This window comes from Acomys russatus, chromosome 31 (assembly GCF_903995435.1).
Source record: "Acomys russatus chromosome 31, mAcoRus1.1, whole genome shotgun sequence".
NCBI lineage: Eukaryota > Metazoa > Chordata > Mammalia > Rodentia > Muridae > Acomys > Acomys russatus.
This window is the reverse complement of record NC_067167.1, coordinates 39,609,896-39,622,022: the sequence shown is the minus strand read 5'-3', so window position 1 is coordinate 39,622,022 and position 12,127 is coordinate 39,609,896. Positions and strand designations below refer to the sequence as shown.

The window sequence follows — 12,127 nt, the reverse complement described above, 5'->3', positions numbered from 1 at the left end:
TGAAAACGTGCTTGTCGCTGTACACGACATGGCAACATTTTTGTTTAGTGACAGACAGCATGTGTAACAGGCCATGTATCAGCTGGCCTTGCATTTAGATAGATAGATAGATATGAATTATTTTTGTGGCATGGCCTCTGCTGTGGTGTGATAACTGAAATGTCTGGGGTTCGGCTGAATTGAGATGAATATCTTAGAATGTGAACAATCAATTTGAGTTGATAGTCCCATAGAAAATACATGTGGATCACTCATAATTCCCACTTTCTATCCTTGAATGTTCCTCTTGTGTAGTGAAAACTGAATCTTTTTTTTTTTTATGCAGTTATGATTCAAGAAGATTACCACAGTCAAAACCCTTACCACAATGCAGTCCACGCTGCAGATGTCACTCAGGCCATGCACTGTTACTTAAAGGAACCCAAGGTAACCCGTTGACGATGGATTCAGTTGAAAGTTGCAAGACAGTTTTGTGCACATACATTTTCATAAGGTAGTGGCCCAGCTCAGAACCAGAAGCTGCTTCTGGGAGGAGAGTGAGGTCAGGCCTAATTGATTTCCCAGGTGCGGCTGGGAGTGGACGAGCTAGAGAATTCGACCCAGAACTCTTAGATCCTGGGGTCTGTGTTCATACAGATGCAGCTTTGTTTTCAAGGGTCCCCAGGTGAGTTCCTAGGTGTGTGGATGCAGAGCCTGGGACCGTCGGGCATAAAAAGCTATACTTGCCACCTGTTCTGGGGGATATGCAAGCCCATGTGAAAACAGAGCACTTAAATATTTTCTCGTCCCTGGCAGTTCATGAAAAAGCTGCCTTTAAGCCAGTAAATCACAGCACTTGGGAAGCTAGACAGCAAGATTGCCAGGACTCTGAAGCCAGATGGAGCAGTAGCTTCGCGTCTCCCTCACTCATCAGAAGCTGGTGACTGCGAGGTTGCTTTTCTTACTAGTGTATGTTTATTGATGTCCTAGCAACAAGCCACCTCCTTATGACAGGGGTCAGCGAAATAGAAAGTCTGATTAGAGAGAGAAGAAATTTGACCTAAAATTTTAGTTATGGATCATGTTGTTACCAATGTGGAAAATGAGGCATACTCAGCTGCGGGGCGGGGCACTGACACCTTGCCATAACATACTGGCCCTTGTGATAACCATTACAGAAGCAAAACAGCATAATTTCCCTGAAGGAATGCCACCTCTGAATGGTTTCCTGATTAATTGAAAAGGAGCCTGAAGATAGTTTTACAGAGAGATTCCCTAAAAGATTGGCACTTTCTTATTCATGGAATTTAGATATTATTAGAAACATTTGTCTTTCTAAGAATCTGTTCTGGATAGCGGTGGCTCATGCCTGTAGGTACTTGGGAGGCTGGATCAAAAGGGCAGCTAGTTCAAGGGCTGCACGCAAACGCTCTGAAAAGTCGTGTTAAGGGCTGCAGTCCTAGTTAGCTTCAGTTGTCAACTTAAAACAAGCCTAGAGTCACCCAGAGTGAGAGAACCTCAACTGAAAATTGTCCAAAATCAGATTGGCCTGAGGCCATGTGTGTGATGCATTTAATTACTAGTTGGTGTAGGATGATTCAGCCATCCTTAGGCTGGTGGGCCAGTGCTGTATTAGAAAAGTACCTGAGCAAACCAGGAAGCAGCATCGCCCCCGCCCCCACCCCCACCTCAAGCTCCTACCCTGAGTTGCTGCTGTAGCTTCCATTGATGGTGCACTGGAGCCTGGAGGTGTAGACGGAATAGACTCTCCTGTTCAGGTGGCTGGTTTCAGCAGTGGTAGTGTAGACGAAGTAGGAGAGGCTGGGAGAGGGAGCTCACTGGACAGAACAAGTGTGAGGGCCTGGGTTCAGTCCCTAGGAGCTATAGGAGTGAGGTGCACCCGAGAGTGCCTTGTCGCAGCACTGCATCCCAGGTGGGGGTCAGGAAAGGCCCTGCAGCCTGAGCACGCAGCTGTCCTGCCACATGCTGTGGGAGACACAGCAGAAATCCAAGGGTCAAAGGGAGCGAGGTGAGCGACGCACACGCAAAGCTGCCCTCAGACTGCCACAGCATGCTGCAGCAAGCACGCACACGCGTTCACACACACAAATGTGCGCATGCGTTGTACACACACACTAAACAGTGTTAATGTCACTGAATTGCTTATATTTGTTTTAAAGTTCTATTTCTAGTAAAAAATCTAAGAAATGTTACATTTTAATCACTTTTCTACTTTAAGTATGTATTTTGCTTTTATATTTTCCACAGAGACATTATTTTTGTGCACTGGGGTGAGGGGCAAGAACATGCCACAGTTTGAGTGAAAGGAAAACTTTCAGGAATCAGGGTTTCCTCCTGCATGTTTCTAGGGATTGAACTCAAGTTGTCAGGCTTGAGACAAGTGCTCTTACCACCAGGCTGCCTTCAACCCTCCCACAGAATTTTTTAAAATTCACTTGCTTCTTTCTGTGTTTCATTTTTTTTAGCTGAGGTTATAAAGTGTAATACGTGTAGTCACGTTTTAATTTTGCAGTAAATCTAAGTTACCATTTTCTTCCAGGAAGGTACTTATCTGTTACCTTACAACCCTGCGCTCGTCATTAGAATGGAGTACTTTATCATGTTGCTTAAGAAGAGACATGTCATTACATTTATAACCCCATGCCCGTTCATAAATTAAGTGTTCATTAGATATATGCTCCTGTGTTCACTCACTTGGTGTCACAAGAGAGATTACTTAATTTACAGTCTACCTTCTGCTCATCTTTATTAGTAAGTAGTGCTTTTAAAAGTTTGCTTTTAGGGTTCAGGCCCTTGGTCAGTTGATAGAAAGGTTGCTTAGCGTGGTGAGAAGCCCTGGTTCAGTCTTAAGCACCTTATACAACTGGCCATGATGGTGCACATGTGTAATGCTAACATTCTGAAGGGGGAGGAGAGGAGGGTCAGAAGTTCATCGTTAGGTACATGGTGAGTTCAAGACCAGCCTGGGTTACACGTGAGACTGACATGTGGTTCACAGCTGGTCACAGTGCAGAGAAGTGCCGTGGCCTACTCAAACATAAGTAGGACATTTGTACCGTATCCCTCTGTGCAAGACTCAGGGACCACTGAGAAAGGGGTGGGAGGGACAGAAAGACTTAGGAGCCAAAGGTCAGAGAGAGCTGGGCAAAAATATCTAGTGGATGTGACAGGACTGCTCCACTCCTCAGCTCACGGCAGCCATGGCTCCTCCACAGGACCTACAGAAGGTACAGTCAGCAGTCTAGCATGACGTCAGCAGATAGCTCTCCCTAGCACCAGAGCTGCTGGCAGGGCATGGCTCTTGGGGCAGAGAACCCAGTTTCTCTGAGGGTCTAGGCACTAGTAGGTGGTGTATATACTGCAGTGGCCGGCCTCACACCCATGAGCAGAGAGCAACACAAATTGGACTTCGGTGGATTTTTTTTTCTTTTTTTTAAAGAGAAGTTTGTAGGAGAAGTGAGAGATGGATCTGGGAGGAGGTAAGGGCAGGAATTGTGGATGAAGGTGATCAACACACATTGTATACAGCTATGAAATTCTCAAAGAATTAATACAAATATACTAGAGCCTGGAGAGATGGCTCAGTGGTTAAGAGCACTGTCTGCTCTTCCAGAGGTCCTGAGTTCAATTCCCAGCAACCACATGGTGGCTCACAACCATCTGTACTGGGATTTGATGCCATCTTCTGGCCTGCAGGTGTAGATGCAAACAGAGCACTCATATACATAAAATAAATACATTTTTTAAAGTATACTTTTAAAGTTTTAAACATTTTGCATAGTCTGAAGAGAAACTTATTTTCACACTAAGTTTTTTACAGGCCTCCTCCGTGTACCAACTTGTGTAATCATATATATTCTTTACCTGAAGATACCTAACAGGGCTGGTGAGATGCTCAGTGGGTAAAAGTGCTGCATCACAAACCAGTCTCCAGACAGCAGAAGGAAAAAACAACTTCTGCAAGGCTTTCTCTGGCCTTCATACACATAACGTGACATGTGCTTCATCCCTTTTAAAGACACTTTGTAGCTCCTGAGATCTAAGTACTCAGTGATGTGTGACTAGGATAAATTTTAACACATGAGGTAGAAAAATATTTATTCTGGCATGGAAAGGAAATAGCCAAATTTGAATCTAGATATATTTCTTATCTCTTTGAAACTTTTGTACTTCTCTTGTCTCTTTTATATGTTAGCATTGTCAATAACTTATGCTTAGAAAGTTTCCTGGATAGCTTACACGGTTGTAAGGCTCAAGGAACACATTATTTTAAAGTAAAACCTAAATAAAGACCCAGTCAGATGAGGACAGGACTTGTAAAGAGCTGGGGACACAGATGCGTCCTTTGCCATGGCCGGGCCTGAAGGGGAGAGCAAGGAGGTGAGTGTGTACAAATTTTCCAGAAGGTGCCTCATGAAAGCTTGTGGTGGACTCAAGGTGGCTGTTTCTTATTGCTGAACATTTTAGTCAGCTAATCATAAACTTTGATTATGGTCATTCTGCTGTTTACATTTGGTGACAAGTACTGAGTAAAATTACATTGCTCAGTTTCTTTCCTGGCATGACTGCATTGTGAACAGTGGCCATCCATCAGTATAATGAAAATACACCAACCCGTTTGTCCTTTTAGTGTCTTTGTTTCTGAGGAACAGTCTTTCCTACCTTAGCTGTTTTTACTTGTGTAGTGAAAGTAAAGCCGTATCAGGTAAGCCCTGTAACTCAGGCAGCAGCAGCTCTGTCCCCCTGACCACCGCCAAGGTGCTGGCTGGGTGCAGTCTAGCTGAGCAGTCAGCAGGTAGGGCAGAAGACCCTCCCTCCCTCCCTCCCGGCCCCTAGGGTGGAGACTAAGTTGCAGATGTGTTTGTGATTAACTGTCCTTTTGTTACACTTCAGCTTGCCAATTCTGTAACTCCTTGGGATGTCTTGCTGAGCTTAATTGCAGCTGCCACTCATGATCTGGACCACCCAGGTGTTAATCAGCCGTTCCTTATTAAAACCAACCATTATTTGGCAGCCTTATACAAGGTTAGTACAGTTTCATTGGGAATGAATTTGGTTTTGTGGGTTTTTTTTTAATATGTCCTTAAAACCAATACTGAGGATTAAGACGAGGATCCCCTGAGCTCACTAGCTGACCAGCCTCACCTAATCATGAGGCCCAACCAGTGAGAGACCCTCTCTCAAAGCAGTGTGGATGGCTCCTGAGGACCCACATCCAAGGTTGACCACTGGCCTCTACATACACACATATGTGTACGCTGCTCACACCACAGATGCACTCACCTACTCACAAATAAGCACACACATTAATTAATAATAATTTAATATTTGGTATCTCCGCTATTTACTGTTTTGAGGAAACAGAAGTAGTATAATTAAATTGCCAATGAATTTTAATGCTTAACAAAGTTAATATGACTGACTAATGGTTCTTTATGTTCAGAAATGACTATTAGGTAACAAAGAAACCCTTTTTATAGAATACCTCAGTCCTGGAGAACCACCACTGGAGATCTGCAGTGGGCCTGCTGAGAGAGTCCGGGTTGTTCTCACACTTGCCATTGGAAAGCAGGTAAATTGGATTAAGACAAAAATGTATTGCCTACAAAATTAAAGTTTGTAATTAAGCTGTATAAAGTCATGTGTTCCATAGTTTCCAGTTTTGTTAAACTGAATGTATCTTTTAAAAATTATCAAAATTATGGGGCTGGAGAAAGGGCTCAGCAGCTAAAAGCATTTTCTTCTTTTAGAGAGGACCTGGGTTCAGTCCCCAGCTCCCACGTGGTAGCTCACACACGTCCACATGCATGGTGCACATACATAAAGTGAGCCAAACACCCAGTCACTGAAAATCCAAAGAAAGGCACATCAAAATTCCTAAGCTATTGTGTACTAGTATTTCATTGGCTGTTTTTCTTTATGAAAGATATTCTATCTTTTTAAGTACTATAAAACTCACCTCACACATAGTGGCTCAGTGGTTGTTTTTAACTTTTCATACATTGCTGATAAAGGTTTCCGATCTATACCTGAAAGATTGTACAGAAAACGATCCAGGATAACAAGACCTGTTCAGACCTCAACGATGGCCAAGCCAGGAAAGCAAGTGTAATAGTCCCATGCCCTCACTGACACAGCTATGGAGCTGTCAGCCAAATAATAAAAAGAACAACAGAAAATAGCTTTAAAAAATAGTTAAATACTAACTGGGCCATTTTGGTGGCCTAATTAAATAAATAAAAAAAATTAAAAAAAAAAAAAAAACAACTAACGTAAACACATCAAACATGACTGTAGTGGAAAAACAACTCACACCCTGGCAGTGTTGTCTTACATACCTTCTTTCACTTGGTGTGAAATATCCAGTATTGTGTTTGTTTTAACCTACTAAGCTGGTTTTCCTAAGTGTTAAAAGTGTGTGTGTGTGTGTGTGTGTGTGTGTGTGTGTGTGTGTTCGTGTTCAGGTACAAGTGCATTGTGTGCACATGTCTCTGGATTGCCTTCATTTCTCATTTGTCTCTTCCTCGGGTGCCATCTCACTGACCCCTGTTGACAGGTCTTTGTTGTGGATAACACAAAGATAAGCTTACTGTGGCCCTGTTATGGATAGACATCTTAAATCTTACCTGAGGAAGTTTTTAAGATGACATGGTATATCTGCTGTCTGTATTAACATCCTAGGTTTCCCCTCCAGATAATTTGGATATTCTTTTTGTTTGGTTTTTGGTTTTTCGAGACAGGGTTTCTCTGTGTTACCTTTGGCTGTCCTTGATTCGCTTTGTGAACCAGGCTGGCCTTAAACTCACAACAATCCACCTGCCTGTTTCCTGAGTGCTGGGACTAAAAGTGTGCGCCACCACACCCAGCCTAATTTGGATATTCTTACACAGATAACTGACTTTTAATTTTTTTATGTGCTTGGGTATTTTTCCTGAATATATACCATACAGCACGTGTGTGCCTGGTGTCCCAGAGCCAGGATAGAGTGAGGGATTCCCGGAAGCTGGTGCTGCTGTGAGGCTGGGCTGCACTGTGAGTGGGAAGCCCACCGGGTCCTCGGGAAGAAGACCCTGTGCTCTGCCGAACCTTCTCTGGCCCCTTGACTAAACTGCTGAGTAGAATTTTATTAACATTTCATTGGGCATCTTTTTAAAAATGTCTCAGTGGATAACTGAACGGTCTAGTAATTTCTCTGCCTGAATCTTCTGACCTTTAGGTCCTAGGTACCAAAAGATAAGACAAAGTTGTTTGCTGTACACACAGGAATTTCAAAGAAAACTAGAACATCCTTAAACAGCATAACAGTGTCACATTGACTGTTCCATTTTGGCTGACAGAATAAAGACACTTTCTTTGAAGTCCTCACTTAGTGGTATTTCCCTGAAAACTCTTAGTTTTGCTTTTGATTATTTTAAGCATTCTTCACAATACTTCTTGATTTTTTTCAAGACGAAGTTTCTCTGTGGCTCTGGTTGTCCTAGATTTGCTTTGTACACCAGGCAGACTCAAATTCAAAGAGAGCTGCCTGCCTCTGCCTCCCCGAATGCTGGGATCACAGAGTAAGCCACCATGCCCGCTCACAATACTTTCTTATATATTAAATTTAAAGCAACTTGCAGAGTATCAGGGTTTTGTAAAGCTTTCTAAATACATGTTTAAGAGAGGAAATAAACTGAAAGTCCTAAATGTCTTCTGTACTATGTTCCTAATTTCAGGCAGAAGATGGAGACTCAGATAGGCGCTTTGATACTAGCTACGGACATCAGTCGGCAGAACGAGTACCTGTCACTGTTCAGATCTCACTTGGACAGAGGTGACTTACACCTTGACGATGGCAGACATAGGCATTTGGTACTACAGGTAAAGTCAAGCTGCAAAGATTGTGTCCAGGGTAAATCATATGACAGGTAGAGAAAAAAAAATCAAGTGCTGTAGCACATATTTTTTTTCAGGGTAACGGGAGGGAAACAAAAGTACCTCAGCTAGCACAGTCCCTTCCAGGAGAATACTGGAGAAGTATTTGGTACTTTTCATACTCAAGACTTCGGATGAGGAGCAGAGAAGAGCACCCAGTCAGCAGTGACTGTTTTTTTCTGATGAATTCTCACATGAAAGGGAGGCAGAGAGTAGACAGTTTCTCCGGGTTTTATATTTTAGGACTGATCCAGTCCTTGTGTCTCCTTGGGATTCCCAGTGGTCATCTAGTTTAACAGGCTTAGCATCCTCATTAGCATTTGTGCACAAATACTTTGTAGGTCGGTAGCAGCATAAAGTTAAGGTAGCAGTGACTGTCCTCTCAGAGTACTTTACTCCTCTGTGCTGCCTTTTTCATTTTGTTTGGCTCTGGATCCCATGCACACTAAATATATGTCCCACCCCTGAGCTACGAGCCCTGGTCCTTTCTCTTTTCAGTGTTCTCCCCTGTTGTTGGAGTCTTTGTAAACTTAGGGCAACTGAGGTCTTCTCTTTCTTAACACGGTTTCAATGTTTTGTTTGCTAGATGGCCTTGAAATGTGCTGATATTTGTAACCCATGTCGGAACTGGGAATTAAGCAAGCAGTGGAGTGAAAAAGTAACCGAGGAGTTCTTCCACCAAGGCAGGTTATAGTTACATGTGAATAAAGCCAGAGCCCAGCCACTCATAAGAGCCTCACAGTACATGCGTTATATTTTTAACCATTCATAGTTCATGTGTGCCTATCCAGTACATGGAATGTAGTTTGAAACTGAGTGACCCTGTGTATTTATGACTGCTTAGAAAGTAGGACAGAAGCGTCACCGCAGGAAGATCGCTCTGAACTGACTCCACCCTTTCACCTGTGTAGAGACCAGGACCGTGTGAGCACATGGGGAGAGTTTGAAAGAGCTGAGAGTTAGTCTTGGAAGGAACACCTAGTAAAAAAAAAAAGTGTTCTATTTGTCTACTTTAAATAGTGCTATAAGTTTGGCAAGCTTTATGTGTGTCACTAACTTAAAGTTTACTCCTCTCATGAGGACTGTGTAATGCTCTTCCAGTAAATTTACAGATACAATAAAAGTATTCATTATATATTTAACCAGAAGATGTATACCAGTTTAACATTTCTCTCTCTCTTTTTAATTTATAGGAGATATAGAAAAAAAGTACCATTTGGGTGTGAGTCCACTTTGTGACCGTCATACTGAGTCTATTGCCAACATCCAAATTGGTAACTATGCACATTTAGTTGCATCTGATTTTTTTTAAATGCCACTTACTTTGATTTTCTTAAGACTAGACTAGAAAATCATTCAAAACAAAGTATTTGGCTTATGCTGATTCCAGTTTGTAGGACAACAGAGGAAACCCTAACCCTTGTCACAGCATGTGCTCGCTCTCCGCTCTGCCAGCCCCTCCTGCCTGCCTCATGGACTCTTTCCTTGAAGGCTCAAATGTCACTTAGGTACAAGCCACCATCCACTCTCTCCAGGCTTCCAGAATGTGCATGGTCACATCGTTCCCACAGCCTGCCAGCACAGTACCTAGAGGTGTGGCGTGCACAGTGGAAGTGTGGAGGGAGCTGTGTCCTGGCCAGCACAGGGCTGTGTGGTACCTCCGCTTCCAGAAGCCCACGGGAAGGACCGCCAGAGGTTGAAGTAGAGACAGATGGCAGGATGAAGCTCCAGGTGGCGGTTGGATACATTTTCAGCATCTGGGGTGGGAAGGGCCTTAGAATTTAGACTGAACGTAGCGAAGTGTGTTGACAAACATCAGGAAGGTAGTTTCTAGAAGTTCAGGCCCAGCACAGGCTTAAGCAGTGGAGGGACGCAGCGGCAGCACAGTGACACCTCTGTTGGGTTACAGAGCATCCTCCTGAGAGACAGCAGAATATGCGTCAGAGATGCAGACGATGGGCACAGTTTGCACAGTGCACGGGGCTGAGCCTGTGGAAATCAGTGGTGGCTCCTGTGGCCAAAGTCTGAGAGGTGTTTTTCTCTTGGTCAGGTTAAGATTTAGCTAATAGATTTGCTGTCTTGATTCTCAAAGAGAGCTACTCAAGTTCAGAGTCTAGGTGAAATGTAGGCAAAAGGGCAATGAAAGGCAGGTGAGTGGCGAGGACATGGAGCTCCCTTAAATGTCTCTGTGCCTAAGGAAGTTCCTCTGTAGTTTAAAGAAAGAACTTTCAAGTGACTTAAAAATGTTGCAGTTTGTGCTGGGGAGATGGCTGGCTCAGTGACTTCTGAGCTTTGTTCGCAGAATCCACATCAGGTAAGATTGTACGTAACTGTGGGTCTAGGGACTCTGACACCCTCTTCTGGCCTCTGCCTCTGAGGACACTCAAGCACACATGGGTGATTTTTAACCGAGCATGACAATACATGCCTGCAATCTGTTTTAAAAGTGGAGGAGGGAGTTCAGGGTCACCCTTGTCTATAGTAGGGTATGAGATGGCTCACTGGGTAAATGCACTGACACCAAGCCTGGAAATCTGAGTTGGACCTTGGGACCCCCGTGGTGGAAGGAGCTTGTCCTCTGACCTCCACATGTGTGCTGTGCTGTCCTCACTTTAATATTTTTTAAAACTTAACTCCTCATTATTTTTAGACCATTTCTTCTCAGCAGTTTTGACATTGCAAATTCTGGGTTACATAGCCAGTCCAGGTGAGGTAGTCCATCCCTGCGGAGGTGAAGCCCTCTTGGCCAGCAGTTGTCTCACTGAGAATGTCACTCAATCTGTGCTCTGTGCTAGTGCCCTTAAAGTTGACACAGCACCACTCCCACCCCCACCGCCCCCCCCCCCCCCCCCGGTGCTAACTTAAGTAGGATGGGTCGTTCTGCTGATAGAAGTAGGAAAGCCTGGATGGCACTGGCCAGTGTGAGCACCGCTGGGTACTTAAGAAACCCAGGTTTGCAAATGAGGTATACACACGCCCTCAGACATTTTAAAAACTGGAACTGAAGAACACTAACGCTCTAACTGTTCTAAAGGTCAATTCAAGACATACTAATGGCTTTTCCGCTTTGTTTCTCAAGGTTTCATGACTTACCTCGTGGAGCCTCTGTTTACAGAGTGGGCCAGGTTTTCAGACACAAGGTTGTCACAGACAATGCTCGGACATGTGGGGCTGAATAAAGCCAGCTGGAAGGGACTGCAACGGCAACAGCCCCGCAGCGAGGACACCAGTGCTGCATTTGAGTTGAGCTCACAGTTACTAACTCAGGAAAATCGGCTGTCATAGCCCTGAACCAGTGGGTCAGACTCCCTCCTGCAAGACTGTGGAAATGTGAAATGGGTCTTGACGGAGGCGAAGAGCTGACTCTTGACTGCTGAGGTTTCTGAGGACGTGGGGCCAGCATTATTTATCAAGGTTTCTTCTGTTGGGTCATTTATGCCTGGTTTTTCATGTAAGACCTGATTATACAAGCAATATGCTCTGCAGACACTGACTTCTGTGTGAAGCCCTGAGTATGCAAAGCCCAGCAGAAGTGCTAGAAAGGATTAACAAAGGAAGGTGGCTGTAGGTGTGCCGTGTGCTTTCGAAGTGTGTGTCCTTCAAGTGCTGAAACTTGAATCTCAGCAGCAATCTTGGTCCAACCAGTCCAGTACCACAGTGCGTCTGTCCCTCCACTGCATCGTCTCTGAGAACATGGAAATGTGAAGTGCCCAGCCTCTGCTGCCTCTGGCAAGACTCAATGTTTACAAATCAACTCTGAAATACTGGTTCTCAATTGCCTTGGAGCGTGATGGTGAAGGACCCACGGGCCATTCACAGCTGAGCTGGAGACGGGAGCTCCTTCCCGGGGTTTGCCTTTTTCTTCTCTGGATGTCATCAAAGCCTCCTGTTTGCTGTTTTGTCCTGTGCGCTGGAGACTGAGCATTAATCACAGCACCACCAAGCTTTTCACTCCAGTGCTGTTTGGCAATGCAGATTTTTTTTTTTTTAACTTTTAGTTTTAACTTGGGGTGGGAGGGCAGGAACACCAGTGTCCTAGCTGTGTCTGACTCTGCAGTGAAGACACTGCATGTTGTTTTCACTACTGTACACTTGACCTGCACATGCAAGAAAAAGGTGGAATGTCTAACACACTACAGTCAGCTCAGGGTATTTGCCAATCTGAAATAAAGCGGGATAGGGAAGTGTGTCCTTCAGATCAAGGGTACTGACG

At 44.2% G+C, this 12,127-nt stretch overlaps 1 protein-coding gene across 1 annotated transcript in view; it reads left to right on the top strand.

Annotated features, from left to right (window-relative positions):
* Pde7a (phosphodiesterase 7A) overlaps positions 1-11,894 on the top strand; it is a 77,291-nt gene extending 65,397 nt beyond the window's left edge. Inside the window, 7 exon segments of the mRNA XM_051172651.1 lie at positions 326-426; positions 4,894-5,025; positions 5,481-5,572; positions 7,716-7,860; positions 8,501-8,597; positions 9,108-9,188; positions 10,994-11,894. Coding sequence (XP_051028608.1) covers positions 326-426; positions 4,894-5,025; positions 5,481-5,572; positions 7,716-7,860; positions 8,501-8,597; positions 9,108-9,188; positions 10,994-11,199 — 854 coding nt within the window. The 3' untranslated portion in view covers positions 11,200-11,894.
* The last annotated feature ends 233 nt before the right edge of the window (positions 11,895-12,127 follow it).